This window comes from Euprymna scolopes, chromosome 31 (assembly GCF_053919585.1).
Source record: "Euprymna scolopes isolate OS-2025 chromosome 31, ASM5391958v1, whole genome shotgun sequence".
Classification (NCBI taxonomy): domain Eukaryota; kingdom Metazoa; phylum Mollusca; class Cephalopoda; order Sepiida; family Sepiolidae; genus Euprymna; species Euprymna scolopes.
In genome coordinates this window covers 45,581,187-45,607,495 of record NC_136512.1, presented here as the reverse complement: position 1 = coordinate 45,607,495, position 26,309 = coordinate 45,581,187, and the positions used below count along the sequence as shown (strand labels likewise).

Here is a 26,309-nt window from a genome sequence, read left to right as displayed (position 1 = left end):
TGACCGGTCTCTCCTATCCAAGAAATTTTTAAGTAGACAGGACACTAGGAGGGACCAAAGACTGTAGAAGAATTGTATTTTTTTAACTTTATTTTTAATAATATAATTAATTAAATTCTCCGGATAACCGTTGTGGGTAAAAATGTCTTTGACGGTCTTTAATTTGTATTTTAGTTTACCGGAAGCACAAATTCTAAGAACTCTATACACTAACATCTGAATAAGCCCTATTTTCCTGGAAGTAGGCACAAATGAACACCAGTTCATATAAAATGTTGGCTTGTGGTAGACTGTTGTAAGAACTCTTACTGCGTTTAACGAAGACGTCTAGGAAAGGTAAGCAACCTTCATTCTTGTTCTCCATAGTAAGTAATAACGTTGTATGGAAAGAATTGTTTGTTGAAAAATATTTTGACCTCATTTTCAGCTGCAAAGGTGTTGTCAATGTATCTGAAATATATTGATGGCTTCAATACATCATTAAACAATACCAACTCATGAAATCTCACAAAAAAATGTCAGCTAATACAGGACCAAGGAGATTTCCCATCTGAGTTGGAAATGCAATATTTAGTATACAGAGCCTGGACCGGTTCTATAATTTGCATTTAGTGAACACTACAGAATGACTTCATTTACAGGAAACATGGCTGTCAGCGCATCCATTAGTTATGTTTCGGTTTATTACAAAAACAGTAATGACGGAGTTAACAGCATTTCTATAGAATCTTAACTTACATTGTTTACTCTTACATTTACCTTTACATAAATGTTTCCACTCGATGTGTTTTGCGACAGGGATGCCAGACAAAAACAAATATTTGATGCCAACTTTTTCACAATTTACAAACTCTGGCCACACTTTCAGAAACAAAAAAAGTTAAGAAAGGCCAAATGTAACATCTTTATCAATATGTTATAAAAACACACTAAATGGCTACATCAAAGTCATTAAATCTAGGGCATTTTGAAGGTGTTTGCTCCCAAATATTTGTCTTTTCTTATATAATTTCACATTGGTTTCCTAACAGGGAAGTAAAGACGTTTTCTGTGCAACTGAAATCGTGGTCTTTTATATAGACTTTCAGGGTTATTTAATTTTTTTCTTTTTTTTTTAACATAGATACACTTGCACTAAGAGATGTTAATGTTATACAGTTTACATATTGTTTAAAGCATATCAGGACTCATGTTTGAAACTGTCTCAGCTACAACTTTATCAACAATTAATTTAAATATAAGAGTTCACCCCAAAAGGGATTTAAGGGATTACTTGTTATTTATTTCAGAATTTTGGGTTGGTGATTTGTTTTCTATATAGAGTATATAACCAGATATTTTTAAATGAGGGACCCTAAGTCTAGGTAGCAACAGTACCTCTAAATCTTTCCCTTAATCCTACCAATAACCTTAACTTCATATGCACCCGCACAAAAAAAAAACAAAAAAACATTTTACTTTTCAGAGTTAACTAGAATGATTACATGCCATTCAAAACTTATACAGGATGGAACAATAAATTTGTCGCCCTTAAGAAAACAAAACTACAGTTTTACTTTAAAACTTTTATTGAAAAAAAATCAATTCAGGTAACTTGATTATGTAGTAAACCTGACATCTATTCAATGTAGCAGACTTCAGCCTCACTCACCACCTCTATACAGGTCTGGAACTGAGAGCATGCCTTTTCCACAAGCATCGGAGCTCAATGAATACTCAGCAGATGGCGGCAATCAGGGTGGCTTTGGTGTATGGAAGGTCATGTTGGTGATGTTCTCAGCATATGTCAAAATCAAAGTAGTCCAGCAGGTTCAGGTCAGGGACCAAGAAGGGGGCAGTGAGAGAAGGGTACACTCTTTCCGAAGCCAAGTCTGGGTCTCTTTGGATTTGTGGCCCAGTCCCGAATCCTGCTGTCACACCCAGGGTCTACCAACAGCCACCTAATTGCACCAGCTCATCACACTCTTCAGCACATCCAAGTACACTTTGGTGTGGACTTTCAGGCTAACTTTAAGATGTGAGGTGGCACGATATAACCCTTACTTGAAACAACACCAAAAACCATAATCGTGGCCAGAAACTTTGTTGACATCACCCTGGGCAGGCCCTCAAGTATTGAACTTTCCAGATTTGCATTTTTTAGGGTGCTGGCAATGGTTCTGTTATCATAACTTGGATCAGTAGAGAGCATAAATTGCACAGCGGCACATCTCTGATCTCGCTCGTTGAACATTGTGTCACTTTCAGACATGATAGAAGGCTCCTTATCGCTCTTGTGATTTGTACACAACTGGCCTACTAGTAGATGGTCTGCAACAAAAAAAGAAACCCGGTTTTCATCAAATGGAAATGGAATCATGTCTTTTCTAGGATTACAATTTTATCGTTCTACTCTGTACGTGAATTTGATCCCTTAATCTAACTTCTAAAATAGTTTGTTGTATGGTATTCATCCTTGGTGTGTTAAACTGGTCTCCTCCAAATGAAGAAGTGTCAAAGGAATATTAAATCCACAAACGATCCTGAGTCACCTGTAAGATTTGCCTGCGATTTAATTATTTCCAACAATAATAAAAGTTAATCTTTAAATTTGCCTTCACATTACATTTTATATTTTTTTTAATAAATTTAATTTTTATGAAAATGTTTATAAATTTCTAAAAGTTCAAATGTAGAATCTTTTGTTTTTTGGGGTTTTTTTTTAAAATCTAATTGCCTAACTTTTTTTAGTAAAATTATCAGTTAAATAATTTTTTTTACAAGTTTGAAAGTTTGTTATTAGCAACTACTACTTTTTTGTTTTTTGCTCAACACAAACCTCCAAACACCCGGCCGGACACCCATGCTAATGAGAACTAAAGACTAAAACTAGAGTTTCTAAATTCCATTGTACTTAAATCACTACAAATGTGTTTTGGTTAATAAAAATAAAACTTTTTACTTACCTGTACAACAAGTGATGGCAGTAAATTTGTCCCCTTCATCTGGTTCAATTTCAACCAAATTGGTCAAAGTAGAAAGGTCCCAAATTTTGATATGTCCATTTAAATGGACAGTTGCAAATAGGCCATGGGGATCAGCAGAACGAGACTGATGATTATCCATAGCACTGGAATCATCATCTTCAGATTGACCCATGAATTCGTTTGGTACAATTGTCACATTAACTATTGAATCAGAAACTGAAGATATTGACCATGAAGAGACAGGAGTCTCCTCAAGATGTACATGTTCACCATCAAAATTCAACCTGTAAACAATGATGCTTCCACCCATCGGTGCTTCACTTGTTACTGAAGAGTTGTTGCTGGCTGTTGGAGAACTTCTATCAGCAGACCGATTCTGTAAACTTGTGCTTTTACTGATATTTGATGGCATGATTGTTGACGAAGATAAGTTTTGATTATCTTTGACAACAGAAAAACTATCACAGATAGTAACAGGCGACAATACAACAATAACATAAGCGCCATCAGTTGTTGGCGTAATGGAATTGACTTTAAGATTTTCTGACTGTAGATGCTGAGGTAATTCAATACATTGTAAAATGTGTCCATTGGGTGGAAGTGCACGGATTCGTTTCACCAAATTGTCCATACTGAGTGATTTATTGATCGCCTCACTGATTTCGCTCAAGCTTGAGCTGCTGTCAGACATTTTCATCTCTCCAATGTTGCTGTTGTTCTGTAATCCCGAGTTTGTTGTCATCGACGACTTTGCCCCAGGAACCCCCTCAAGCATGGCTGAATTAGAGACACTCTCAAACATTGGATCAAGTACTCCCCAGTCTTGGGTCATAGCAATGGACCCTAGAGTAGGCACAGAGAGTTCATTACCACTTGTGGAGGGTTTGGCATTAACATCTGTGTTTTTTATGTTGGGAACTTTCTCATGGCGGATAGCAACAACAACAATGAAAGGTAGAAATACCATACGATCAAGAAGGCTGATATTATCACTCTCATCCAGAAGATCCGGGATAATTTTAGGGGGCAGGGGGTCATTGCTCACAACTTCATTCATCTTGTTCATGAATTGGACATCAGGTTTAACGTTTGGGTCGGCTGTTCTCATTGAATCATGATGCAGTAGACTGCAAGATGGCCGTGCTTTGCGAAGTGATATACCACATAAGAGAGAAGGCTGAGGTGGATATTTGGAGCCTGCCATATTTTTAATATCATTTGTGCTAACTGAGATACTGCCATTAGCACTAGTACCACCCATTGCATTACTGCTTCCTCCTGTCCCACCACCACCTCCTCCTTTAGATTCTATCAACAAATGATCAGGTTTTTCCATCACACACAAAGAATGAACTTTGATGTCCTGAGACGGTCGAGTTTGCTTCCAACATTTTTGATCTGTAACAAAATTAAAACAAAACAAATTAAAACATGAAGGGCACTAGTCTCGAAGTTTGAGAAAAAGATATTAAAAAATGTCAGTACACAAATATTTTAAATAGAAAGCCATAACACAGAAGCTGATAAATATGCCTACCATAAAAATTATTCATAAACAAAGAAATGACTAAACTTTAAAATATTTTTTTAAATGTCACAAACTTTTACTAAAACTGTAAAATAAACATTTCATCACAAACTTCATTGCTGCTCCACTTGTATAATTAAATCCATTTAGAAAAAAAAAAAGAAAAAGTTGTTATTTGTTTCATTAAATCATATTTCAGTCAGTGACTGTTGTAATCAATTATACTGAATTACCTCCCTAAGGGAGGTAATTCAGTATAATTGATTACAAGAAAGTAAAGAAATTGACTACAAGAAAACAAAGAAATATCTTTCATACATAGAGAGGTATTCATGGCAACAAAGATAAAGTAGAAATGATTGTAGAAATTAATTACTAGAATATTGGTTAGGATAAAGAGTCAAATATAAGCAGTTGATGTAAAGGGAATGTTTGCAACTTAAAACATTGTAATTAGGCAAATTTTAAGATAGAAATATTTTTACTCATTTAGAGAGCGATGAATTTATTTTGAAAACTTTAGAATTAATTGCTTAACAATGGAGGAACATTTCTTTTTAAATACTACAAACTTTTCAAACTACTTTTATTATCTCAGAAGTGATTTCAAAATGACAACAGCCTCCTTTTTTTTCTTGACAAACTTTAATTCATCTTTTAAGTCAACTTTAATTCTACTGGGATTTTTATAAATTATATTAACTTAGATGGCTTCAATACTCCATTCAGTACAGAATGTTTTGGTACAAAGTCTTTGAAATCATAATCTACACTTATAATCAAATTTATTTTTACATTAAAAAAATGGTTAAATACATATACAAAAGATTATGGTAACCTTTGGAATAAAGTTCATCATTAAATGGAATTTCTCTAATATCTGGTGGAATATTAATCGCAACACAATCGGAGGTGTAATTTTCTTCAGCCATTTCAACATTCTGTGACTCCTCTTCATCTGATTGCTTATCTAATCTGAAAGAAAGAAAAAAATTATAGTCTTTTGATTATTATAAAACTTGTATTATTACAACACAATATATAGAATTAATGCTAGAATATTACTTGAGATATATATATATATATATATATATAAAATATATTTGTAGTCATCGACATACAGTCCTGTTTCGTTGTATCACAACTCATCAATGCCGCTAGACTAGCATCTCTCCCAAGCCAAGGATTGAACCTAGAACCGTCGTGCTGACAGTCGGCGGTTCTCCCACTCAACCATGGAATTGACGCCCGTAAATAACTCGTCGGAATGTCTATTTAAATAGACACCCGCCACCACCTTTATAGTGCTCAAATCGTCTGTTCGTAAACAATACTAGCATGGGTGCCCGGCGTTGCTCTGGTGCTTGGAGGTGTGTGTTGAGGAAAAAGTGGTAGTAGAAAGGCAGGCTCGAACCCGTACCGTGAAGGGGGAAAAAAACGTGATGTCTTTGCTGTTACGACCACCGCCAAACCGGAAGTGACGTACGTTTAAATTAAGGCAAAACAAACGAAAAGAGAGTATGACTTTCGAAAATATCGACGAAAAAAGCGACCCCACCCTGTAGAAAAGTGCTCAGTTGAGGGTGAAGAAATTAATGTTTTTAGCCAATTTTTCGATATTTGTTGTCTGAAGGGTCAAGCTTAAAAACAATACTGATCTTGTGAAAATTCGTCATCTCTGTCGAAAGTTTTAGGCACACATGCAAACATACATACACACATTTATATATTGGTAGCTCAAATTTTCGACCCAAACAGATTAAAAAGTTTGCACTATCTCTGAATACCCTTTATGTAAAATTTCAAATGTTTAGACCAGAAATTGTCTGAGTAATTTGGTAGACCGCAGAGGTCAAATTTTCTTTTAACTCACCTCTATTATGACCCCTTACTATTTATTGTTTTGGGCTCAAATCAAGTTATTAAGTTAGATCCATGTCCAAGGAACCTATATCTAAAATTTCAATTGTTTATACCCAAAATTGGCGTAGGAGTTTGGTAGGGTTCTCAAAGGTTGAACTTTGACCTCTCAACAGCCAAATTTCTATCCGGAAATGGATTACAAAGATTTTCCCAAATCTCAATATCCTGTATATCAAATTTCAAGTCTGTAGACGGAAAATTGACAGAGTTATTGTGTAGGGAAATGTACACAGACAGGCAGACACTTTCACTTTTATGTATATACATATATACAGGGTGTCCATAAAGTTCTTGTGCACTTTAAAAAATTTATAACTTTATTTGTATTGTCAATAGAAATAATCTGTAAAATGGATTTGAAAGAAGTAAATCTATATTTTTTAAGCTTTTATTGAAATTTTATTTAACTTTCCACATGCCAATACAAAGGGTAATATGATTTTGCAGTTCACGAAAAACAATGCAATACAAAGGGTAATATGATTTTGCAGTTCACGAAAAACAATGCAATACAAAGGGTAATATGATTTTGCAGTTCACGAAAAACATTTGCTAAATGATTTATAGTAATGCCTGAAATCACATTAGTTATTCTAGCTTTCAAATCTTCCAATGAGGTTTGGTTGCATACACAATTGTTTTCACATGTACCCATAAAAAAAAAATCTAATGGAGTCAAATCTGGCGAACGTAGAGGCCAATGAAATGGTCCACCCCTTCCGATCCATCTGTTAGGAAATTCCTGATTTAGAAACTGTCTAACACGCCGAGCAAAGTGACAAGGAGCTCCATCTTGTTGAAACACTGTATCATCTTTCAAGTTTAAATGTTCAAGTTGCAGAATAAAGTAATTCTGCAACATATCTAAGTAGCTGTCACTGTTAATAACACAATCTCAAAAGAAATATGGCCCTATGATTCGATTTATTCTCAAAGCACACCACACATTAACTTTAAGAGAGTCCCTTTCATGTTCAACAGTTTCATTTGGGTTTTCAGTTCCCCAAATTCGGCAATTATGACTTTGACCTTGCCACTAATATGAAATGTTGCTTCATCAGAAAACAGTAAATTACTCACAAATGCATCATCATTGCAAAGTTTTTCATTGAACTGGTGACAGAAAGTTAGCCGTGCATAATAATCCTCTTCTAACAACTGTTGATGTAATTGAATTTTGTAAGCTTTCATATGAAGTTTTGCCCGCAGAATCTTATGCACAGTAGACTTTGGCAGCTCGAGCTCCAATGATGCCTGTCTTACAGACTTTCTTGGACTTGCAGTAAAGGATTCTTCTATGGAAGCAACACTTTCGTCACTGACACATGGCCTTCTAGACCGTGGTTCATCATGGACAGAGCCTGTCTCTTTAAATTTTTTAATCCATTTAACAATGGTGTTCCTATGAGGCGCTTTTTTATTGTATTCAATTCTAAACTTTCTTTGTACAGCAATAGTAGATTTCAATTCAGCCAACCAAAGGACACATTTTACTTTTTCCTCAATTGAAGCCATGGGATCAAATTAATTCTGAAAAACAAAAAATATTTTTTACTTATTTTTTTACTTAGCTAAAAATTGTTACGAATTTTGCGGTGAAAAATTATTCAATAACTATACTTAAAACTAGATACATGAAACTTCATAACATTTTTTACAGATTATTTCTATCGCAAATATAAATAAAGTTATAAATTTTTTAAAGTGCACACGAACTTTATGGACACCCTGTATATATATTAAACATGTGCTAAGCGAATGCTTCTTTTTAACCCTATCAATGATATTCTCGGGTAGAAATATGGCAAACATGCAAACCTATTGCAAAGGACATAGCTTTATTGTTCAGTTTGGACATTATATAATATTTAAAACCTCCAATTGAAGTAAATCCTTTTCCACTGTCTGCATGTAAAAAAACATCACTCAAACCATAGTCTTAGAAGTCGCCAAAGAAGTTACAAATGTATAAAAGTTTTTGTCTCTCATTAGTGCAATAAACTCTTACACATTCAGTTTGAAATCCCAGACTGATAGAATGATGTCAAACTTCTTGCCATAATCTCCAGATTTTCTCATGATCGATGAGATTTTTTCCAAATTCTTTTTTATTATTAAGTTTTTACATCTCCACTTCATCTTGGACAAAATTGAAAAATTGAAATATCTAATTCATCATCTAAACTTCATAGCGTACTGCCAAGATAAAACTTTCATCTGTAATGTTTTACTATATGCATAAACTCTGCTCAGAATAATTCTTTCCTGGTGTAGATTCATATTTATTTATATATATATATATATATATATATATATATATATATATATTACACACACACTTTTTTATCAAGGCCCAGAGGCCACTCGAGGATAAGGGTTAAGAATTGTAAAGTGGTAGTGTAGTAATCCTTAATGGCATGAGTTGGGTAGAATTTGATTATTTAAGGGGACGGCTCAACGAAAACTTGTTTACATTGGACTTGAAAGCTACCATATTATAGTCGACCATTAAGCAGGCCAGTGGAACAGTGTTCCACAGGCAGGCAGTTCTACAAGAAAAGTTTTGTTCATGGAATCTGCGTTTAGATTTAGGCACAGATAAAGAGTGAGGGAAATTGTTGATAGTGGCTGTAGCTAATTAAGTGTTTTCGTGAAAGTTTGGCAAAGGAGAGGAACATAGAATGGAGCTCAAATGAGCACTTGTGATGAAAATAACACCAGAGCAGGGACAGGCTCACAACATCTGTGTGGGAAAGAGAGTGCAGGGAAGAGAAAAGGGCATCATCTACTTGGTGTCAAAGCCGGTTTTGAACTGTCAAGGCAGGATAGGCGCACCAAGCAGCTCCTGCACAGATGTTGCAACAGTACTCCATTTTAGGACATATTTGGCTCTTATACAGATAGAGGACTGCATCAGCAGTAAGATACCCACTTAAGAGGTAGAATGATCCAACCATTTTTCCAGCAATCTTCGCAACAGATTTGATGTAGGTGTTCCATTTTAGATCAAGAATGAAGGTCAGTGCCAGAAGCTTGCCAAGAGCCATTTATATTGGGGCATAATGGGAATCAGAGTGATTATGATGAAAAGAGAGAAGCTTGGTTTTAGGTGCATTACAATTAACCAGCAACCTTTTTTCTCATTGCACCACATGCTCAAGATCAGAAGAGAGAGAATCACAAAGATCTTGGTCATTGGCGGCCTTTGAAGTGTTTTCATAGATTGTGGTGTCGTCTGCATAAATTTCTACAAATGATCTAAGAATTTGATTTGGGAGTTCATTAATGAAGATCAATATAAGGCTTTGAGTAAATTGCATCTGCATCAATCACATTTTTGGGACCAGTATGGACAATCCTTCTGTCAGTAGAGTTTTCCACATCCTTGACATGGATAATAAGGTAAGTCAGGCTAATTTTGGGATTTTTCCGGAGGATTATGTTTGGCTTTCATTTGATTGTGTGGAAGGTAAGATTTTTTGTTAATTCATACCTTTCTAATGTGTGCTATACCTGCCTCTTCTTTATTTTTGGAGTCTTGCTTCTCCAATTGTTGAAGGGTTTATATTTGGTTCTTTTTCCAAATGTTTAGTGCCCGGCATCTGAGTTCAGTGTCCTTGGTCGACACTAAGCTTTGAATGAAAATCAGGACTTTCAAATTGTCAACCATCAATGAGGATAGTCCAAAGTCGTCACAGTGTTTATTTACGACTGAAGCAAATGTTGTGTAATCTTGGTCTTCTTTGCATGTCAGGTTGATGTATCTCCATCTTTTATGGAATAAGCTGATTTTTGGACAGTATAATTCCACCAAAGAGGTCACTGTCTTGTCGAAGGACAATTTGCTTGTCTGTTTAGGGATGATGTAGTCCACAAACTTATTATGCTCCGCAGCTCACAGTTTTTGTAATAAAAGACAAACTTTCATCTGCTCACTCCATGACTTGCCAATCAATCCTGAATGCGTCACCAAATCTACAAAAATAGGCTTCAAAAGTTCACTCCTCTTCAAGACGATAGTGAAGTGTTTCTAATGCTGACCAGATCGCAGATCAGGAAAAAACATTCTGGTCTGATTTGTTGCCGTTTTTCTTGGCTATTACTTTAGTTAGTAATTCAAATTTCTTTTTTACCCGTGTCTGCATTTCCAGTATTTTTTTTTTGCTGAATTGCCTTCTTTCCTCTTCTTTCTTTCTGCTTCTCTTTCCATTTTACTTTTTCTTTTTTTTTTTATCTTTGTTTCTGTAATTCCAAAGTCTGAATCTGCTGTAAACATATCATTTCAACTAATTACCTTGAAAGCTCTTCCATTTTGAAAAATAAATAAACTCACAAGACGAATGTGTCTCAGAAACTAAAAAATGCTAACCAGAAAAAACGCAACTTTACGGAGAAGATATGCCAAATCAATATTTATGAATTAAAGTCACATACATGTGGTTTTAACAGAAAAAATTTTTCAATTTTCCAGAGAACAAAAGATAATTGAGAATTTATTTTAACTCTCTTGAGAAGAAAAAAAAATACAAAGAGTCCAGAAGAATTTTGAATAATAAAACGAATATTTTTTTGTAGCAAAAATCCAGTCAAATATTCACGTTGTTCTGAATTCTTGTAATAGAGTGAATGCGGTTTCGATCCTCCATAGAGTTCGTTTTACCAAGAAAACAAAAATCATGTAGATTATCGATAGAGAAATTTGTAGGTCACAGCAATAAAATTTCTTTTCAAGATATACTATAAAATGAAAATGGTTTCTAGCAAAAAGGGAAAAATTAAGATATTTGCACAAGCAAAAGCTTGTGCAAATATCTTAATTTTTAAGTCAGCCCACAGGAAAAAAGCTAGTTTCTTTTTTTTTTCTTTTCCGTTTTGCTTGTTTGTGTGTTAAAACCAAAAATATTCACTTTCAACAAACGGTCCAAAAATAAAAGCTTTTGGATAAGAAAAAAATTCTAGCGCAATAAAAATGTTTTATTTCAAATTTGAAAACTTTACATGACTTGCATAAACCAAAAGTTAGGTTTTTAGTCGTTGAAAAAACTTTGTGGAACCAATCTTTACTTTTTCAAAGAAGGTAGAAAAATATGAGTTTGTTCAATAGAAATTGGTCATTTATCAAAAGGAGATCATTGTGGGTTCTTTATTCAAATCCATATGTTGCCAATGTTGTGGCCTGTTAGGGGCTCACAATATTAAGGTGAAATAGTCCTGGTGTTTACTATGAGCAGTTAAACTACTTGTGTGCTCTCTCCTCGGCGGCAGAAATGTCTAGTTTACATAGTGCCAGAGGAATCCATACTATCATAGATATAGGGATAATAACTACCCCAGAACAATTATCTTCAGCATATATTTCTTACTGACTAAAAATAACAATATAACAAATCTATGACGAGTAAAATTTTATATCGACTCAAGCAGTCTTAAACAAAATTATTGCAAAACATGTTTCTGTACTTAATGAAGCAATTTTGTGTCTTTGTTCATAAAGTAATTGGCAGTAACACTTGAAATTAGATTCAAAGCTAAATTCGATAAATTACAGAAAAAAAATTTAGGTTTCATTAAAATGAATTTTTTAATTTTTAATAAAAAAAACATTTTCAACCAGAATCATCAGCATTATGAATATCTAATTTTTTTCTTATAAGAAAAGATTCACCTGTATTCTGGTCTACTGTCCATTTCATCCATGTCAAGTGAAATTGGTTCCATCTCAAACTGTACTCCTGTTTTAGATGCTACCACAGCTTCTGTAGGGTCCAAATTAAATTGGCAATGTTTCTAAAAAAAAATAAATAAAAATAAACTTATGTAAACGCACATTAGTAAGAATAGTAAAGCTACAAGAGGCGTTCCAAAAGTAATGCCTCCTATTGTTTTTATTCTGCCTGAGAATTGCAAATTGCATTGAATGTTTATGACCTGAAAGTTTCATTTCTGTTGCAGATATTGACAGTGTGAGACTAAGAAAGCAACCCCTGTTATGAACATGCATCAGAAGCAGAGATGTGTCATTAAATTCCTGGCAAAAGTGCATTCAGAATGGTGGTGACTATGTAGAAAAATAAATTCTGGAGCACAAAAAGTCTTCAACTTTTTAAGGTAGGAAAAAAAAAAATAGGAGGCTTTGCTTTTGGAACAACCCTCATAATTTTATAATATAAGTTTAATACAATACAAATCTTACAGAGTTTAAAAGCTCTTTTTATTATTTAAGCAGAAAAATAGTGCAAGTTGCAGAAAAGGAAATATGAATACATATCGAAAAGAAATTAAGTTACCTTAAGAAGCCGGGCTATACTCCATATCACAATATTTCCATTGATTGTGGACGTGGCAAAGAAATTCTTACTGGTAGATGTGCTTATACATTCAATCTAATAATAATAATAAAATTATATATATATATATATAAACACAAAACAAAAATAATTTTATGGTTTTCAAAAGAAAAGTTCAAATTTTTAAGTTTACATTAATTATATTTACATTCATTAAGAATGAAATGTACTGGATGAAAAATAGATTTCTATTAAGAAAATTAAAATAAAATTTTTGTTAAGAATATTTAGTAAATATTCACTGAATAACTATCAGCTAAACACATTTTCAGATTATAATAAGTGGGGGTAAGTTTAACTGTGAAAATTTTATTTTTATAATCACTATAACAAAAAAGACTTTAAAAATAACACTAACTTTATTCAATTTGTGCAAGAATAGAGTTGTTTATTTTATTGTAAAAAAATAATACACTTTGTTTTATTTAAAGATTTATCCACAAAATTAAAATTATAAACAAATAATTAGAAATTATTAATCCTCATCACTTATTAAATTCAGCTTTATAAAAGAAAAAAAATCAATGTTAATTGAATTGGGTATTAAGGTTGATTAATAAAAAATAATATGACATCATTTCTGGGTGAATGAAATTTTTTATCTGAGTAAAAAAAAAGAACTTTGTAACTTTAGTGGTTACATAGTTTCAGTTTCAGACAATCTCCATTATAATGAAATGGAATTATAAGATAATAATGCTAACTGATTTTAAAACTGAAATTTTATATTCAATATTCAATTAAGATTATATTCAAAAGTACTTACTTTATCTGTTGGTTCTCCATGTAATAATGCTGGTTGTGTGCCATATGTTACTGACAAAAAAAAAAAAAGGGAAGTTATATTTAAGATGAGGGATTCACCTTTTTTACATATTATTTGTAAATTAAGAGCTTTTTTATTTTATTTTTTTTTACAGTGATCAATGATTGCCATGAGTAAAAAATTAAAACTCCAATAATTATTTTCTAATATTTACGGAAAAAAAAAAAAATGATATAGGCATTTAAGAGAATAAAATATATTTTAACAATTAATTTAAGCCTAAATAAATTGTTAGAATTTTTTTATTTTTTTTTTAAATGCTAATAAGATGGAACCTACCCAATAATGGTACATTTTGTGTGTATTCTCCTTTTACAAAAGGACAAGAGGTGGAGTGCCTTTCATGCTCAGACCTAAAAATAAAAAATAACCAACATTTCCAATCAAGAACTGAATACATTATTTATGATAATCACATTTTTATGCTAGTCTTTTCAACAGTAATTTCTTTTAAATAACATGCTAAAGTAAACTATTTTTAGTTTCCTTTAGCAATTTTTTTTAAGAAAAAATGTTTTCAGTTTTTCTGCTTTTCCTTTTACCAATTTCATAAGTTCCAGTAAATGCAGATTCTTTTGAAAATTTCATCTAAAAGTTTTTAATGTTTTTCACGCAATCCGTTCATGAACTGATTGAATATCAGTTTAAAAACTATTTAACAGTAGTTAGATTAGCAATTCCAGACCATTTTTTTCTTTACATTCAAGAAACTCAAATAAAGCATTATTGAAAAGAGCATAAAAAAAAAGAGAAATGTGATCTTTAGAATTTTCATATTGGTTCATTAAAATTGAAGTTATGACCAATTGAAGTATTGGAAAATGTATGGTTCACTGGACATTTTGCCTTAAGTTAATCCTATTCAAATGCATATAAGCTTGTGAATGAAAATGGTAGGAAATTTGCCCAATTTACAGACTAACCCATCTTTAAAAGGCTGTATCTCCATATCTTTTAAGAAATTATGATGAAATTTTAACAAATTATCACAACACCTTGAAGATTAAGATGGCTTTATGACCATCTCACTTTGTAACTTACAGAGTAATTAGCATACTAATTAGCATATTTAAGTTTCATTTTATCGACTAAGTAGAAGCATTGTAAAAACAGCAAAAAATGTTTGGTGAGGCTTCATGAAGTATTATTCTGATGGACATTATCATTTGTCATTATCACACCATGAAATATCCTAGATGATGACTGGAAAATCCAAGATGGACACTAGGACAGGATTCATAGAAAGTATTAATAAAATATGGTTTGTAGCATATCAAATTAAAGGAAATTTTGAACAAATTGCAATTATGTTTTCAAGCACATAAAAAACTATGTCCCATCATTAAAAATTGCAGTTTTGTAAGTATTTTCACTTTTATATATGACTTTGAAAGAAACATCATGACTGAAGAAGATAAGCTGTGAACCTTTATAAACCATTTTGGAGGTTTGTACCAAACATAATCTAAAAGTACTGGGATTTGTTGGAATCAAAGTTGTAATTGATTGTTTTGTTTTATGGCATATGAACTCTCTTCGGGTCATTTAATGCTGAATGCAGTCATTTACGAAAAAAGTTTTTATGCTTCAAGTTGTTTTTGTCTATATATAACATTTGGTAAATTATTGTTTGTATCATAACATTTATATATTGTCTTTTGTAAACTTAATGGTATCAGAATATTGCATTTGATAAACAATTATTAATATCAGAATATTGGTATATAACATTTGATAAATTATTGATTGTATCATAACATTTATATATCGTCTTTTGTAAACTATCAGAATATTCATATATTACATTCTGTAAACAATTAATATTAATAATTATTAATATCAGAATGTTGATATATTGGTTGTCTGTGTTGTTTTATGGCATATCAACCCTTCTCGGGTTATTTAATGTTAAATGCAAACGCAGACATTTTGGAAAAATGTCTTTATGCTTTATTTTTTTTAATTTTGAAAGGAGATAATTTAGTAAATGGAGTCTTCTTCTTTAGTGATTCCAGCACTAAGAATATGTCAGGGCTACATGAACAGTATATTCAGAAGCAGAAGCATCGAACCTCCGTTGCTCTATCCAAGTATCGAGTTACTTTCAGGTGTTTGACAGTTGTCTAGCTTGTGTCTTCCATTCTGATTGAAGCTGAACCATCATTTTCTACGATATAGTTGGGTAGTTTAATTGTAAAGTTCAGATCTTTATCCTTTTTGTCAAATACTTCCTTGTGTTATCCAATATTTTCTGTGAACTTTTTTGCTATCTCAACTGTTCTACATCTACTAAACCAAGAACTCTCATTCATTCTTTCAATGCAACCAAACCAACAAAGTCTCCTGTTCTGCACACATTTTACTATATATTGATTTTAATCTTCGTCTGAAGTCATAAGATTGAAATCTGTCCTTAAAACTCATTTCATATATCCACCATATTCTCATATCATTTCTCTCCACGTAAAATCTATCTTCAACACTCACTTGCTAGATTTCACTTCCATACATTACACCCTTAGTAACTCTCTGCTTATTAGTAATATCAAATGTTCCTTTTGCTACCAATAACTCAGTGTTCCAATGATGTCACCAAAGTAATCATGTTGTAAACAACTTCAATAGCATCACCCTTCAAATATTCTTTCTCCACATCTGAATTCTCATCCATCTCTATTGTCTTACACTTCTTGCACACAAACTGGCTATCATCTCTCAACCTACTGGTAATTCAATTTAGTAAAGAAATACCAAAATTTATTTTAGCTGAATGATCAAATTGCCTCCGTCTTGTCTATAATTATATTTGTTTAAAGATTTCATCATCATTAATGACCCTACTGGTTTAATTGTAGAGCTATGCTAATCTTGGGAAAACAAGTAAAGAAAGTAGTTTCCCACTACTTTCTCTCTTCATTCGGGATGCATCTCCCTTAGAGAGTTAAACATATCCCCAGATATCAATCTGGAAATTTCTATGACTTGGCACAGTATATACAGCACCTAGCCTTCCCATATGTTCACCCACCTGATATTGGCCAGGTTCATTGTTGCTTAACTTTAGTGATCTGGCGAGAACCAGTGTATCAATGTGATTGTACCTTAGAAAGATTTAAAGGATTCAATTAAACATCTAAAAACTTGTGACATCCAATTTTTAGAATCTTTTTACAATTCAAATTGTCATGGTTTTCACCATATTTATACATATTTTAATATACAAAATAATCTAGTTTCTATGCCAAGAGTTTTTACTGGCCATAATTTACAACAGGTTTTTTTGTGTTTTTTTTTAAATTTATACCTTATAAGCCAAATATGTTTTGTAATCTCACCCTAACCCTCAGTTGACATATTGTCAATCACACTAAATGTTTTAAATATAACATTTTTTTTCTGTATTATATACATTTAACCCTGATTAAAATTTTGGAGCCAGACTAAAATTATTGCGTACAAGTAGAATGACCATTTAAGGTTTTACTCAAGATATTTACAATTGCTTATTTTTTTTTTCTCCAGCATTCAGATCACTTACAAAAAAATTATGCACCTATTTATTTTTCTCTAAATACCCAGTATCTTCATTTTTATTTAATTTTTTTAATGGGATTTTGAAAATTAAGTTAATCATTATGGCATTGTTTGATCATTGAAACCCAATCTTTGGAGAACTATAACTAATTTTGTTATGCTAACATTGTTTAAATCTCTATAAAATTATTGGATATAAGTAGTTGCCAAAACTTAATGCATGAAGATTTGAGAATTCAAAAAGTCAGTTTAAATGACTTTTTATTTGATATTATTTCAAGGGGTTACAAATTAATTTTTTTTTTAACTATTAACAAAAGATTAAAATAGCAGAACTCTACAAAGAAATCTATCATGTGAGATGGATTTTGTAAATGCTTTTTTTAAATCATTTTTTAAATTATGTTTTAGTACTTTACACAATTTTGTATTTTTGAATATTGAATAAATCTCCATATATAATAAAATGACTGCAGAAATTCCCCTCTGGACCAAAGTATCATAGGTTTGCAACAACATATGCCACATACAAATTCAATATATCTAGGCTAATAGTCACTATTTTATGTAGCTTTTAAACACCATTTTAGACACATTCAGTCATGATAATAAAATACATTAAATCCTAGGAGCAACGCCATCACAATAACGTTAGAGGAAGGGGTATCTATTTTTCCCCTCTAACTATTTAGTCCTACCACCGCAACCAGTCAACACCGTGAGCAAGTCTACGCATTCCCAAGATTCTATGCTTACACTGTTCATAACTGGCTCATACATAGATATACAATTATCTTTTCTGTAGTAGAATAAAAAAATAATAATGTCTCCTTCAGGAAAGTCCGCTGCCTCTGATTGGTTGCCCGCTAATTCTCTTATTCCAGAATTAGATAATTTCAGAACATATGGCGTCGCTAGGACAAATATTGATTTGCACAGCATCAATTTCAGTTTGTAGACACTAACTTTTCAACATATAACAACAGCGAACGAAACATTCACCCCTTTAAGTAACTAATGACGGTTTAAAACATACATTTATTACAAGATACAATACATATCTTCTACATCCTTTCTTTCATTGTGGTCATCGCCGTCAAGATGTAAACAACATACAGGGATAGTGTTTTGCAATTATTGCATACTTACACCTAACAAATTAATAACAGAAACTATAAAGCTTAAATTTAACTGGAATATACTTTTTAAAGATTGTGGTAAAATACTTGCATGGTGACTTCTGAGAATACATTCTAACATAAAAAAAAAAACACTTTACACAATAGTGCTAAAATAAAATAAAAAAAAAAACAAACATAATAATCGCTCAAAAACAGAAAATTAAATACTGGTAACCTTAAAATTATCCTAATGTTTCATAAATACTGGCAACTTATTTTTAACAATTCAGCATGTAAAAAAAAAAAAATATTCATGTCTTGAAACTGGATAATTGCGCAAACATAAAATGAAATCAATTTCTAAACATGATGTGATTCTTCTAAACAACCTAAAAATTAAATACTGGAACCCTTAACAATTTACTACAGTGAGCTCTAACAAAAGGTTTGAGAATTATTGGCATTTTACCATGCATTGCTAACTCTTTCCTTGTGCAGACGGAACTACCATAAAATGTAAACAAACACATATTGTTCTTTAATTGCACAGACATTACTCAAAATGTAAACACAGTATGGTTTGGGAATGTAAATATGAACAAAATACTGACCTCTGCCCGCTCCTCCAAACGCCACTAAAAAAAAATTTTTTTTTAATCTTTTACGGGTACCAATATTTAATTTTCTATTTTTTAGTGAATGATGCTATACTTGTTTTTTGGGGGGCATTTTCTATTCCTGTTGACGATTTGATTTAATTCTATATTTTTGACCGATTACCTAGGCTTCAAAGCTGTGACTTATCATGCCGACACTTTCTTTTTAGAACTGAATAAACGCTTACAAATAAGTTAAAATGCCAAATTATTATGCAGGTAGGTTTTGAAATAAATTTTGTTGGCTACAGAAACACTTATTTGTTATATATTTGTTTTTTTACGACATTTACTTTCTATGGAGTATTTTATTTAATTTTCTTTTTCTAACCGATTATCAATACTTCAAGGACATTATCTTTGTTTTTATTTTCTTATACATGCTTGTTACAATGCTGCAATTATTACAGCATTATTTAGAAAAACCATTCTTCACATGCAGAAGGGAGGGTGTTTTGTAATTATTCTGTACTTTCACCTAACAAGTTATAAAAAGATGACAAAACTGGAATTTAATTTAAAAGCTATTTGTGGAAGATTTGATTCCCCCCCCCCCCACTATTTTCCACCAAAAACAACCATAGTTTAATTTTTTTTGGAGGAGGGGGTGTCATGCTTCCACCGGTCCTGCTAGTATTTAATAAAATGACGTACAGACACAAGTGGCAATATAATTTTATTAATAGAGATTATAACAATAAAAAATAAAAATGTAAATAGTAAAATATGAAGAATTTCTTTACCATGGTTCATCTGTGGGTTCCCAGCACACAAGACATACATTGCATGTGAAACACATCGCCCTGTCATCACCTACAGCATTTGGTTGATGATAAAACCCAGCCTGTGCCATTGGATCAGGCAGAGCCCATCTAGTAAAAATAAAGTTTTAAAAAGTAAAATTCCTTACAATGGTTTATTCAAAATTTTTAAGTGCAAGTAAATATATAAAATAAATATATAAAATAAATATATAAAATAAATATATAAAAAATCTGATTATATAATGCCAAGTTATTAATGTTGGCATCAAATGAGAAATCATATATAATTTTCAATCTCCATTAGATTTATACCAGTTATTGTACTTTCTTATTCGTTGACTAAACTATTTTCTATGAATAAATTCAGCAATTTTGTGAAATTATTTACAAGTAATAAATCTATATAAAGTAAATTAAATTGCTGATCCAAACTAACTGCAAGATTTTAATTAGCACCTTTGAGTTAATATTTTTATCAAAGTCACGAGGTTCTTGAACTTTTTTTTTTATTTATTTCAAACATATGTAAAAATAACATTAAAAACATGGGTTCTGAAACTTTTTGCATCGGGGGGGGGGGGGGGTTCTCTTGGTGCAAAAGCTACCAGAGATGAGGCCATTGTTCAGAATGGCTTGCTCTGTTGGTTGACGTATGATCCTGTGCAGTTCTAGGATGTTTAACCTCCCAGGCGTTACCTTCTCATTAACAAAGGGCTAGTTTATTGCTAGTTGCCTAAGGTGCTCTTACTGAGAAATGGCAATGAGGCTGTGTAAAGCATTCTTCATTTAGAGCACTAGCTTTTCAAATCCCATTTTCCTTTGTCTCACATCTTCCTGCCGTGGGAGATGAATATATATATAAATTTAATATTTTGTATTATTAGCCTATCAAAAAACATGCTTATAATAACCTGAACCCTTTTCACTACCAGTCAAAAAATAGAAAACAAATAAGTAAAGATGATTTTTTATTTTAGTCAAATAATTTTGACATCATTTCTTTTTATTAAAAAAAGAAACTTTTCCTTGTTTCTTTATTTTCGACAATCAAATTATTTCTTTGCTCAAAGATCAGTTTATTTTTTGACATTTTAAATTAATATTTCAGTTTTATTAATTTATTCTCACTATAAGCCCTTATTTATATCATTTCATTTCTCTTTCAGAAGTCCAATGAAACCATCAAATGTTCTTATACATTTGAATGCAATCATGGATCTATTAGAACATCAAAATAGATTGCCATAATAATCCTCTCTTTTCTGCCTCTTGATTATTTACATCATTTCATTTCTCTGACTACTGCAAATGGAATGTAAATGATAAGCAAGAAAGTAACATCAGAGTTTCAGTAGTATATTGATTTAAAGATTGAAAACCTTAAATTTTAGGAAATTTGGAAAAAAAACAAACAAGAAAATGCCAAACATAATTGTTTGAAATCTGGCAACATAATATTGTAAAACGTGTTTTCTTTACATAACTTACTTGTAGTTCATGTGTGGCCACTTTCCAAAAGTCTCCCTACGAGCTGCTTCACTATACATCAGTCCCCGTTCTACAGGGCCAGTACCAATATCAGGGAGGGAGCTAGGCAACAGATAACTGAGACGATTACTAATGGCTGCTGCAATGGACAAACCTGGCCGATGCTGGTTCAGCCTTTTCATCTCAAGAACCACATTGCTGCACACTGTTTTTAATGCACAATGTGGAAGCTGGATGCACACAGTGGCCCACTGAAATGGACAAACAATGGATAAAATTGTAGGGAATGAAGAAAGACAACAAAACATCCAAGAAATTCATAAAAATGCATTTTTCTAAAAATGATTTCAACATCTCCAATTATCACATTTGACAGATTGCCGTTTCTAATAAAAGCAAATATAATGAATCAAATAGCCATTATAATAGAATCTTTGATATCAAGAAAATAATTTCATATTTTCATGATTTTAAAAAGCATTCTAAAGAATCAATGTAGAAAACGTTTTTTTTTTTCTTACTTTAGCAGTTTTGTGATTGGCTTTGGTGAGTTCTTGCATGGAATCAATGCCTCGGTCAAGCTCTTTTAGAACATCATCAACATAGTCAATGCCTGGAAGTTCAGCAGCTGCCAGAGATTTGAACAATTGATTGGCCTATAAAGGAAATATTGTCATACAGTAAAACTATTGATAAACCAATTAGCAATAACAAAGTCACTTTATCTACTATATAAAGGAAAATTGTTGTTCAGGGGGTATTTTTTTTTAGGTTACCAAAAATGATAATTTATATGTGGATAAATTTAGTTAACATGAAAGTGCAAACACTTATAAAGCATAATTTTTCATTTTTCACAGAGGATGCACATTAGTACTTAAATAATGAAGAACACATAGAAGATAACTTACTTCTGCCAATAATAATTCAACCTTGACCAGATCTTCTGTTTTGGATACTGGAGTTTGCAATGCTGTATCCAGAAGCAAAACTCCATTGAGGTCTTTGCGTGCACATACAGACGTTCCTTCGCAAATAATCATACGATCTTTCTCTTGTAGATAAATACATTGTAGTTTGTTGCATTTAGTGTTAGTTGCTACAAAAGTAATGAAAAGAAATTAAAAAAATAATACAATAGTTGAATATAACAAATCATCAGATGAACTAAATTCATGATTACTACAGGATGGAACGAAACAATAATAAAAAAAAGTTAGAATAGAAAAGAATTTCTCAACATGTGTTTGCGTAAATGGAGGACAATGCAAAAAACGAATGATGAGTTACTGTCATTTTTTTTTTTTTTTAAATCGCATTTTCACTCTAACAAGGCACAGTGCTACTTTGATGTAAGGGGCTACTATCTGGGACATAATTGCAGGGACACTATGTAGGGAGTTTAGCATCAAGATGACTGTTTACATTACACTTGAACTTCTGCATTTCAGTACAGTTGGAGAATCAGAAATCCGGAAGTGAATTCCAAAGTCTGGGAAGCTGGGAAAGAAACTATTAGAGTAGAAGGTTTTCTGGCATCTGGAGATCTCTACTGTGTAGGGGGTGGAATTTTGTTGCTTCTCGGCTTTTTCAGGGAGGGGGGGGGATTACGTCGAGGAGGTACAAGTTCGTCGGAGCATCTACCATTAAAATATTTGTAAAATAGGCAGAGGGATGCAACATTTCATCGATGGGACAGTGGATGAAGCCTGGCTGACAATTCGGGACCAATTAAGTTGGTGACTCTCTTGAACCCGTCCAAGAGTGAGAGACTAGTAACAGATGCACCAGCCCAAATGTGACAGCAATACTCCATACATGGGTGAATGGTGGCCCTGTAAAGGTACAGGATACTTTTAGGTGTAAGTAACTTTCTAGCATGGTAGAGAGATCCTACCTTCCTCGCAGCAGCGGCAGCAATGCCCTAGATGTATTTGTTCCAACTCATGTTCCCTGTGAACATTAAGCTGAGGGGTATCTTTAGCCATAGCTATTGGTGGTAGAGAAGGTTTCTTGTAATTAAAGGAAACAAGCTTAGTCTTAGCAGAATTGAAGTTGCCATCTATTTTTGTTCCTATTCCACTACAGACTGGAACTCATCCTCTAGGGTTTCTGTCATTGCCTTAGATATGTGTTCATTCGTTTTCCCCTCATGCCTGTTATAGACCCATCTCAGACACTTATCAGGGAGATCATTTATGAATATCAGGAATAATAAGGCCAAGGATCGACCTCTGAGGGACACCCACATTAATATCATTGTTTTGATGTACAACCATCGAGGACAACTTAGATTCTTCTCTTATTTAAGAAGGATTTAATTATGTTAAGTATTCACCCAGTGATACCATATGATCTCATTTTCTTAAGACTTATGCCATACCCTGTCAAAAGCCTTAAATATATTTAGGGCTACTGCCCTACTTTCCCCTGCTTTGTTCAGTGTATGGTGTATACGTTCAGAGATTACAGTTAGGATATCTGCAGTAGAACAGGCTTGCCTAAATCCATATTGTTGGTCGGAGAGAAGTAGAGCTTGATTAATTGTGGACCCAAATATTTTAGCGAAAAGAGAGAGGAGGCTAATGGGGTGATAATTTAATGGGTCAGTTTTTTTGCCAAAATTCTTGTTTTAAATTTGTTTGAATTTGTTTTAAAGTTGCTTTATTATTTATTTACTACAATAATCTATACAGTAATAGCATGGTTATGTTGCTATACTCTAGTAGGGACCAAGGTATAAATAATGGATACATTTATTTTCAGATACAGAAGGGGTGAGAGAGAGTGGTGCGGTCTGACTCATCACACCTACTAGCTCACCTCAAAAATAAATCCATAAAGAAATGAATTAATTTCCTGTTGTCTGAGGCTCATTAATTCAAGAAGAAATATTTTTTGTTCACAATCAGATTCCCTTTGGGGGGGGGGGATTCTTCCTGACTACATCAACAACTGATCTTATGCAAATAAATTCAAAATAAAAATCAATAGTTTGTCTACTCTTTCTATTATTTCTAAAGTATCACTACTGAAGGGATGATTCGAACATCTTTCATCTAAAATTCCATTTTCAAAATAAAGGAGTACTATGTCGCTTTTGATATATCTGATGGGCGAGTTATTGATTTTGGGAGTTTTACATACTCTAAATATATCAACAGAGCCCAAACAGCCAGCTTAAATGTGCTGTCACCATTGTTCACAAAAACCACTATTTGAATTGCTTTCAATGAAATAGATGTTATCAATTAAGCCATTTTTAAAATTCTCAACAGCTGGAAAAAGATTATAAAAACACGAACGAGTCCTATGCTCAATTTGTTAAATCTAGAGTGGCTGAGCAAAGGTTCAGCTCCCATGAGTTTCGAAGAATAACAATCAGGGTCCTTGCCAAATGTTTCAATCATCATTAATGGACCAGCCATTATCATTAATATCTAATACAGTCAAACATTTTACAAAGGATTCCACATCAATCCACCACTTGCAAAAAGATCATCTAACTCCAGAATTTCCCCCTACAACTCAATATTCTAAGCAACATTCATGGATCTAAGATGCTACCAAGCAACTAATTCTGACAACATTCTATTCATTGTAACGAAGAATTCTATACTTATAAACTGTTCATTACTTGTACTTGTTGCGGCATTCACCCTGGATTGTTTGAGCTGGCTCCATCCAAAAAGTTCACCGCATTCCTGTATAACGGCTAACCAGGCGCGGTGGTCTGATGTGGTTTCTGTTACAAGTGTAAGCCATTCGTGGTTCCATCAGCGAAGCCCGTAGAGATAGGGAACCATGAATGGCTTATGCTCAATCATTGCTTAAAGAAGAAATGCTTTCTATCCTAGAAAAGTTTATTGGTCTGTCCAGTATTTAAAAATGTACATCTCAGTACAAACTGATCAGTCTTCTAGTCATGTGTAAATTGTTTGAATCTAACAAAAAGTTGTCAACCACTTTAGCAAAAATTATCTACTTAGTCACAATATAGATTTTGTCTTGCAAGATAAACAGCTGACATGCTAACTGTAATATTACACAGGATCAATGAATCTATCAACAGGTTGACAGCTTTTAACATAGCAAAAACCTGCTACACAAACTTGCTAGCTACAGAATATTTGAAAATGATAAATATATAAAAGTAGTTGTTGAAGGATAGAAATTTGAAATGCATAGTATCTACGATGGCAACTCTAGGCCTGATCTTCAATGATCATCCAAATGATTCGGAGATCATTCATTTAAATCTATCAGGTTCTGGGTGACTAAAATACTCCCAAGACTGGAACGATGCAATTCTGGTAGTATTCTTTAAGAAAGGCAATAAACACTGCTGTAGCAACTACCATGGTTATAGCTTAATAGATGCGACTTGTAAAATACTCACTTTGATTCTTCTAAGATGATTCCAAACCGATGTAGTTTTTTTCATCCAGGCTGTGGATGCATCTATCAAATCTTCACCCTAAGATAAATCCTCAAACAGTATTTGTGATTCAAGGAAAGGATAGTCACCTGGTTTACTGTTGCATTTGACACAACACCCACTGGAAGATTATGCAAACAGATGGCATTGTCGAAATTTTTCAGTCTTTTTTAAAGTGTACTACTGCTTAACACAATCCCACATACATATGTATGGTAAGGTTTCAGAAACTTTTGGAATACGGTCTGGCATTCAGAAAAGAGTTTTTTCGCCAACACTTTTCAATTACATCATTGACTGGGGAAATTTGGATTCCTTAAAAGGTTTCCAGTGTCACTGTTGGGTGCAACTTTGCCGTTAAGGATTAAAATGATATTGCATTACTTGGTAAAACATTTTCTGATGTTAGAAATCTTACCTTCAACTGTTATATTTTAGATTTTTTACAGCAACAACTTCATGTGTTCATGGAAATTGTTTGGCAGTTATAAGTTGGATCAGTGTTATTCATAGGAGCAATTTGGCAGATGAGGCATTCATTGAGATTGATTTGCTTTGCTTTCTGGTTACCACCTGAGCCTGTCTTTATGCTCAAAGTTTGAAGGTTGTAAAGTTGTAAAGAGAGTCTCCAGCAGCAGAGGCACATTCCCTGACTTTTACCATTTTCCTCTAGAATGTATTTCAGTCAGTGCAAGCAGAAGAAGTAGCTTCATGGCAT

The 26,309-nt window shown here is 32.8% G+C and overlaps 1 protein-coding gene across 2 annotated transcripts in view; it reads right to left on the bottom strand.

Moving 5' to 3' along the window:
• Window positions 1–26,309, bottom strand: part of LOC145255729 (dual E2 ubiquitin-conjugating enzyme/E3 ubiquitin-protein ligase BIRC6-like) — a 515,468-nt gene that overhangs the window by 404,455 nt on the left and 84,704 nt on the right. For both annotated transcript variants that reach the window (XM_080114338.1, XM_080114339.1), the window contains exons 2-11: window positions 22,065–22,252; window positions 21,675–21,809; window positions 21,154–21,404; window positions 19,645–19,773; window positions 13,870–13,943; window positions 13,531–13,580; window positions 12,705–12,800; window positions 12,083–12,204; window positions 5,333–5,469; window positions 2,946–4,364 (exon numbers count right to left, since the gene is read on the bottom strand). In XM_080114338.1, the coding sequence (XP_079970464.1) occupies window positions 2,946–4,364; window positions 5,333–5,469; window positions 12,083–12,204; window positions 12,705–12,800; window positions 13,531–13,580; window positions 13,870–13,943; window positions 19,645–19,773; window positions 21,154–21,404; window positions 21,675–21,809; window positions 22,065–22,252 (2,601 nt within the window). The remainder of the gene's footprint in view (window positions 1–2,945; window positions 4,365–5,332; window positions 5,470–12,082; window positions 12,205–12,704; window positions 12,801–13,530; window positions 13,581–13,869; window positions 13,944–19,644; window positions 19,774–21,153; window positions 21,405–21,674; window positions 21,810–22,064; window positions 22,253–26,309) is intronic.